Source organism: Silene latifolia, chromosome X, assembly GCF_048544455.1.
Source record: "Silene latifolia isolate original U9 population chromosome X, ASM4854445v1, whole genome shotgun sequence".
In the NCBI taxonomy this organism is placed as follows: domain Eukaryota; kingdom Viridiplantae; phylum Streptophyta; class Magnoliopsida; order Caryophyllales; family Caryophyllaceae; genus Silene; species Silene latifolia.
Window position 1 is genome coordinate 125,168,431 of NC_133537.1, and position 8,017 is coordinate 125,176,447.

The 8,017-nt window shown below is 37.3% G+C and overlaps 2 protein-coding genes and 1 non-coding gene across 3 annotated transcripts; 1 reads left to right on the plus strand and 2 right to left on the minus strand.

Annotated features, from left to right (window-relative positions):
- Positions 1–217: 217 nt before the first annotated feature.
- On the plus strand, positions 218–324 carry LOC141625967 (small nucleolar RNA R71). Its single transcript, XR_012535705.1, has one exon. It is a non-coding gene; the product is annotated as a small nucleolar RNA R71 (small nucleolar RNA).
- A 3,991-nt stretch (positions 325–4,315) lies between these two features.
- On the minus strand, positions 4,316–6,309 carry LOC141618271 (protein FAR1-RELATED SEQUENCE 9-like). The gene is made up of 3 exons (XM_074435372.1): positions 5,715–6,309; positions 4,911–5,408; positions 4,316–4,347 (listed from the first exon to the last, which is right to left on the minus strand). Exons 1-3 carry the CDS (start codon positions 6,307–6,309, stop codon positions 4,316–4,318), a joined length of 1,125 nt encoding a protein of 374 aa, XP_074291473.1.
- Positions 6,306–7,768, minus strand: LOC141618272 (protein FAR1-RELATED SEQUENCE 5-like). Its single transcript, XM_074435373.1, has 2 exons — positions 7,283–7,768; positions 6,306–6,725 (listed from the first exon to the last, which is right to left on the minus strand). The coding sequence occupies exons 1-2, from the start codon at positions 7,766–7,768 to the stop codon at positions 6,306–6,308; spliced, it is 906 nt and encodes a 301-aa protein (XP_074291474.1).
- Between the last annotated feature and the right edge of the window lie 249 nt (positions 7,769–8,017).

Consider the following 8,017-nt stretch of genomic DNA (forward strand, 5'->3'; position numbering starts at 1 on the left):
ACCCAATTGAGTAACGGTGTCCACTTCATACTTTCCTCCTCTAGTAGCCTTGCGAGGTCTACTATATTGTGAATTATGGACCGCCATTTCCTCAATCTTGTTCCATGTTTGATTGTCATCAACTTCGGTGAACATTCCATTTGATCCCATATTGAGAATGTTCCTAGAATCTTCATATAAACCATTCCAAAATTGTTGCACTAAAAACCATTCGCTAAGTCCATGGTGAGGACATGAGCGACAAATACCTTTGAACCGCTCCCAAGCTTCATACAAAGATTCTTCATCCCTTTGCTTAAAACCCGTAATTTGAGCTCTTAGCATATTGGTCTTTTCCGGTGGGTAGAATTTTTTGTAGAAAGCTAGAGCTAGCTTCTTCCAAGAATCTATTCCAAGGGTGGCCTTATCAAGGCCCTTCAACCATTGCTTTGCGGTGCCGATTAACGAAAAGGGAAATAAGACCCATCTAATTTGGTCTTGAGTCACGCCCGTTTGAGAGATAGCTTCACAATAATCGCAAAAGGTTTCCATATGAGAATGAGGGTCCTCACTAGGCATTCCCCAGAATTGGCTCCTCTCAACTAGTTGGATGAAGGCGGACTTGGCAATAAAGTTTCCGGTAAGATGTTGTGGGGTAGGAGTACCATTTGGTAAATCCTCCTCGGTGGGTATAGAGTGTGACGAGAATTTAGGCATTGTAGGTGGATTTTGTGTGGTATTGTTTAATGGGTTCTCTTCTCCTTCTATTGCGAAAGGATTGACAAACTCACTAGTGGGTTGAACAACTTCACCAACACCTCCCAAATTCCTCCTAACAAGTCTCCTATTATTCGTCAAGGTTCTTTCGATTTCACGGTCAAAAGGTAACAAATCTCTTTGTAACCTTCTAGACATGCAAAATATCAAACAACTCGAAAACAATTAGAACAAACCTTGAGGAGTTTTACTTCCCCAAGGTGAAAAAGACACAACTAATAACAATAAAAGAAATCTTAAATCAATTAAACACGTAGTCCAAGAACGGCGCCATTTTTGATCGAGTCCATTTCGTTTCACAAATTAAGCATATGTGGTCGTTGGTCAATGGTCGATACAAAACACAATTTATACTTCACAAACAACTCTACAATTAGTAAAGAGGCAAGTAAAGGTCGGATCCCAAGGGACGGGTATTGAAATGAAGATTCTATTGTAACTAGTGGTGTCTAGGGGTGTCACAAATTGGGTTGATGTAGAAGGTTACTAAACTAAAATAGCAATGAAAATAAACTAACAAGGTAAATAAAATAAGGGGAGTAAACAATTGATTAAAGGCACTAGGGTGTCATGGGTTCATAGGGGAATCATGGGATATGATCATACAAACATGTTCTCAAATTATAAGCAAGCAATTATTGTTGTGATGGATTGAGTTGGGTTATGTCTTACAATCCTAGGAAAGTTTGGGTCCCGGAGCCGAATCGATTAGATTGTACAACACCTACAAGTCGACTTAATCTTTCCTACTCAACACATGCATGGTCTAACGAGACTCGAGTTGGGTTATGTCTTACAAGTCAAGTTGAAAGGATAGAAGATGATAGTAAATGCAAGGATTCATAGGCTTAGCATTTCATCAAATATAACATGTGCATGTATTAAGATCAAAACAAGCAAGCAAATAAGATATGAAAGCATATTAATTTAAGCATGAATCATTCCCCATGTTGGTTTCCCTAATCACCCATTAAACCCTAGCTAAGAGACTACTCACTCATTATCATATTGATCATGCTAGAAAGGTTGTCAATCATACTAACATAATAAAACATGATGAATAAATGAAAGTAATTAGCAATAATTAAAAAGGGATTAAGAGATTATACCTACTAATGATTCCAATAATAAAGCAAGAATAATAGAAGTACTTGAATCCTAGATTGAGAGGTTGTCAATCTCCCAATAATAACCCAAATAATCTTCAATTACCCAAAATAAAGTAAGAACAAGAGAGAGATTAAAGAACTAAAACTTGGATTAAAACTTGATTAATATTTGATTACAATATTGAAGAGAGATTTGATTGATATTAACTACACTAATTATTGATAAGAGGAACATGCTCCTCTAATTAGACTAATGGGGTATTTATAGTGAAAATTAGGGTGGATGCATTAGGGTTAACTAAGGGCTAAACTAGTAATTACACTTTTTAAGTTGAGCAAGGAGACTTCGGGATTCTCCGAGAGAAGGGCTTCTCTTATCGTTCTTTGGAAGAATGAAAACGTCTTTGTCTTTGAAATCCGTGCGGATGGGAGTCGGGACGGCCGAACTGAGAATTTGAGGAATCCGAGCGGATTCTTGGGCAAGACGCTCGGATTGGCGAGGGGGAATCCGAGCGGATTCCTTTGAGGGACGCTCGGATTGGGCTTGGACGGACGGACTGTGTACAATCCGTTCGGATTGTCTAGCAGCATCTTTTCTTCTTCTTTTCTTCCCTTTTCTTCATGAATTCCTTGGGGATTTCCTTGGGGACTCAAGGATCCTTTTCTCAACATTGCTCTTCTACTATGCTATGTACAAAGGCCTTCTAGTCTTGTCTCTCCTTGATGCTTGGTCATTGAATATGATCAATTTAGCCTTGTTTTGCCATGAAAATGCAAGATTCTTACTCCTTTCCTACCAAGGGATCAAAATCTCAAAGAATATGCAAAACAAAGAACTAAAGATAAGAAATGACCCAAATAGGCACTAAAAAGCATGAAAACAATGGTAATTCGGGGGCTAAATATGCGCCAATTATGGTCACATCAATGGCCACAATTTTGATGAACGGTCGGTTAATCTGAATTAATAATGGCTCATACTCACATTAATTTTCACATTTAGTCTATTTTAATTAACGAGTTCTTTAATATTATGGAGTGCAGTGAACAACTGGTCTGGTAATCCCGGCACGCAACGCTTCGGAGAGCTGACATTATGTCCTTGGCGCCTGAAAACCTTATGTCGTTGAATGTCATCGAGTGCAGGTCGATATTGATGAACCATTTGGAAAAGGAGGAATATGGCGACCAAATAAGGATGTCATTCTTTGGTATACGTCAAATGGTACTTCCATTAACCATTGCATAATATTTATATCCACTTTTATTACACCTTTGTTAGTTAGAATGACACTTTTCAAAATTGCAGTTATATTATGTGAATGTTTCACTTTAGTTCTTTTAATCAACAAAAGTGTCATATTAACCGTCTGAAGTGTAATTCTAAGGAACAATAGTGTAATTTTAGCTGACAAAGTAACCACATTAATCATGTTCACTATTGCCTTTAAAAGGATATACTGTTGGGATTGCTTGGAACGTTTGAACAACCAAGCACACAATCAGACAACAATTATAACAAGCTGTACCAGCTCTGGGACACCTTCATCGTCGACAGTGAGCAAACCGTTAACTTGAAAACAAACATGCTATTTGTCCCGTTCTGCATTGACCACCATTTCGCATGCGTATGTATCAATCACAAATCAAATTCAGTCGACTTGCTGGACGGGCAAAGGCATTATGATTTGCAAAAGTCGCAGTTTGGAAAAGCAGCGCGTTTAATTGTAAGTTATCGTCCATCCCTTTCTTCCAAATGCTATCTATTTTTTTTCAATCAGTTTTTTGAGGTAATTACGTACATATGCAGGCTAGCGCAGTGAGTGATTATTTAGAATCACGGGATAAGGAAAAGAAGAACACTAGAGCACGGGGAATTCCTAATTATGCGTTACGTCAGATACCTTTCAACGGGAACTCACCTACTCTCAACCAACCAGAATCGGGTCTGTTCCCCATGATGGCAATGCTCTTATACGAGGGTCTTCCTTTTCAGCATGAAGACCTCGAGAAGAAGAAATCATGGCGCTATTTGGTGATCCAGGTTATAGCTACCCTCGTTCTAGCAGACATGAACGTCTTGCGCGATGGTGTGCTCGAGAAGTTCAAAGCTTTTGTTAGCACGAAGGACAAATTGTGGAAGGTATTATAACAGAAGCGTAGATTGCCCCGTGTCAATGGGAAAAAATAACAACCTTAATCTAGTAGTTAAGTTTTTGTGGGAATATTGGCTTGCCTATGTAAACATTTATTTCATACTTGGTATCATTATCAGATGTTAGCAACCTTAATCTAGACAGTTAGTTTTTGTGTAAACAATGTTAGCAGATGCTTATTGTTAGCTTTCAACATTCTATAAGACAAGATGTTTTATGAAAATATATTTATGTTGTTAATAGATGGTGCAATAATATTTATGTTGTTTTACCAAACTATGTTATAAGGCTTTACTATAGATGAAGTGTAACTTTAATCGCATAATCTGTAATTATAATGAGTTTAAGTGTAATTCTGATCATAACAATCCTACCCTAAGCAGATATGAGGCCATTGTACATTTATTTCCTAGATATCTGTAATTCTAAGAACATAAATTGTTATAATAGTCAAGAGTGAAAAATTGAACGTTCTGATGTTGCACATAATAACTGTTTCGTCCAATTGAAAATACTTCAACAAAATACATTGTAATACCAACGGCGACCAGTTGCCTTCCTGGCAGTTTGATGTCTAAACAGAATACGAAACATCATGTTGTACCTCGTATTTTGCGTAGACATCCCCAAAACAATGTACTGCTTATTAGGTATTATATTGATTATTCTAAGATGTCTTCTTCTTCTTCTTCTTCTTCTTCTTCTTCTTCTTCTTCTTCTTCTTCTTCTTCTTCTTCTTCTTCTTCTTCTTCTTCTTCTTCTTCTTCTTCTTCTTCTTCTTCTTCCGACGAGGGCTGTGACGATTGCGACAACGGTGGGTGCTCTGCGAAAGGATTAGGGCAGTTTCTTTTGTCATGGTTAGCTAATCGCTTGCAATTTTTACACATACGTTTTGGCTTCCTTGCCAAAGCAACTGCTTTTGCCTTCATCGACAACATTCTCTTTCCGCTTCCCTTGTTTTTGGATTTCTTGGGCGGCAAAATGGTTATCTCCTGACTAGGAGAACAACCAAGAATTTTCTCCAACTGTTGTTGTTTATTCAATGGCGATCCTAATGGTGAAAGTTTCTCCTTAATCTGTCTAATTAGACTAGAAAAGTTGTCGACATCATTCTTCAATTTGCCCATGAGCATACCAACTCTCTGATGAATCTCTGGCCACATTACTGACATCGCAATCTGTTTTCCATCTATTATATCAACGTCCTCAGTTGCTTCACCATTACAATCGAACATTTTAGACAACATTGCATCTTTACACCATCTTTTAACAACACATTGTTCTGGAATAATCTTCACTCTGTTTGATGAGTAAATCCATATGACATGCCAGCAAAGAATGCCTTTCCTCTCAAGCATTCTGCAGCTACAAGTGGCTTTCAATGTATCTAGTTCAACAATATAGAGTAATATGTTAGTTAAATCAGTCAGAAGAAAGTGTGACTGTAATACACAAATGTGTAATTCTAACCGGCATAAGTGTAAGTCCAATCGGCATAGCAGTGACAGATAGACCTTACATAACACAAACTATAAATGTAATTTTAAAAGGCAAAAGTGTAATTTTAGCTGCATAAAGTGTAATTTTAAGACAAGTGTAATTTTAACAACCAAAAGTGTAATTTTAATCAACAAAAGTGTAATTTTAACGGATAAAAGTATAATTTTAACAAACAAATCCTACAGAATGATACCTGGGCAGTATGTGACCTCATAATTTATGTCCCTGTTTGCATCTCTTACAGTGGTCACCTCTAAAGAGTCACACTCAGTAAATCCTCTGCTTTTACAAGTACCGATTGAGTACTTGGCCTCTTCTTGAAATTCCTCGAATACTTTATAACTGTACACTTGCGCCCCGTGCACTTCGATAGCTAGATGCGTTGATATTATAGGGAAAGTGTGTCTGTTACAGTTGTCAATCTTTTTCTGTGTGTGTCTTTGCTGGTCCATCGCGCTGTCAAAACGCATCGAAAACTCAACTAATGTTCCTGACTTACTCTCAAATCTCTTAAAAAACCTATTTTCGCTCTCTGATCTTTGTGTTGTCCTCATAACATCCCCCATATCTAGGTCCCTACAATGAGCCATAACCCACTGCTTCCTTTTAGCGTACATTTCTTGGAACCAGTCAATGTTATTAACATTGTGTTCTCTGCCAATTTCTTCCCATTTTGCATCGAACTCTGCCGCTTCAATGTCTTCATCCCATATTATGGCATTCAATTTCTTCACAAAGACCGAATAATCATCTCTCGTCACTCCATACTTGCTTGGCACCTTGTTCATGATATGCACATACAATATCGATGGCGCGCTATCTTGAACACCAATGGCACCGCTTTAGGAATACCGGCATCCTGATCGGTGATGATATAATTAGGCTCTTTCCCACCCATCGCAGCCAAAAAACGGGTGAAAACCCATTTAAACGAGTCTGCATCTTCATGAGCAACCAGCGCTCCACAGAAAGTGACCGATCGTTTATGGTGATCAACCCCAGTTAAAGATGTGAAGGCCATGTCATACTTATTGGTGGAATACATCGGATCGAACGACACTGCATCCCCAAAAACTGAGTAGTTCCTTCTAACGATTCCGTCGGCCCATATAGCTTTACTAAGGCTACCGTCAGAATCAACATCATAGTCAAAGAAGAACCCTGGCCTATTAACAGCCAATTCCTTAAAGTGGTCCACGAACATCTGACCGTCCCGTTCATGAATGTAGCATTTCACATCTCTGTGAAAGTTCTTAAAATCATTGAAACTAGCTCCGATGTTTTCAAACCCATTAACATATTCCTTCAAAATTTTGTAAGTCTTCGTTGCTCCTATCTTCAGCTGTTGATTATTGACAATCTTTTAGATGTATGTATTTTAATCAATAAAAACCTAATTTAAACAGATACAAAAGTATAATTTCAAAAAACAAAAGTGTTGTTTTAACAAGAAAGTGTAATTTTAGCAGCATAAAGTGTAATTTTAGCAGACAAAAGTGTAATTCTAACAAAATAAAGTGAAATTATAACATATACAAGTGTAATTTTAATCAACAAAAGTGTACTTTTAATCAACAAAACTGTAATTTTGACAAAATAAATTGTAATTTTGACGGATATATGTATAATTGTAACAGACAAAAGTGTAATTTTAACAGACAAATGTAGAATTCTAATGACTCAAACAAAGTGTAATTCTAACCAACAAAACTTTAAGTTCAGGAAGGCGAAGGCTAACTTCAGCAAACCTGGAATACTCACCCTTGAATTATAAAGGATTATCATTTTGTGATAGTTTGTTATGTTGCATGCCAACTTTTGAAACTCTCTATCTCTGGCTGATACAAGTTCATGGTTGTGGCCACTGTGGAATCTGTCAATTATTAATTCCCCATTCCTCATGAATAGCCTAATCCTCGCTTTGCACCCAACGCGCCTGACTTTGTGTCTCCTACCTGAGTCCTGGCGGCCACTACACTCCAATTGTCCCTTATGTTTGAACCCCTCCCGGTTGCAAACCAACAGTTTAGATTTTATTTCCCCGCCACGCCATCTCTTAGTCGTGTACTTACGCACATCAAAACCACAAGCAACAGCATAAATTCTATAAAATGTCACTGCTTCCTCTATTTCCAGAAATTCCTGACCAACATAGGGGGTGAACTTAGATTCAACGTCCCTGCAAAATTCTTCCTCGTTCGGCGTTCGTTTTCCATTGTGCTCAATATTATCTGTCAATAGTGTCATTATTATCAATTGTTTTCATAACAACTTAAAGTAACCCATATATTTGTTAAAATTATAGCTTCGTTAGAATTACACTTTTGGTTGTTATCATTACACTTTTGTCTGTTAGAATTATACTTTTTACTATTACAATTACAGTTTAAAAACTTACAGCTTTTCTGTTACAATAACCCTTTGGTTGTTAAAATTACACTTTTATCTGTTACTATTATACTTGTTACTATTAGAATTACAGTTTCAAAACTTACA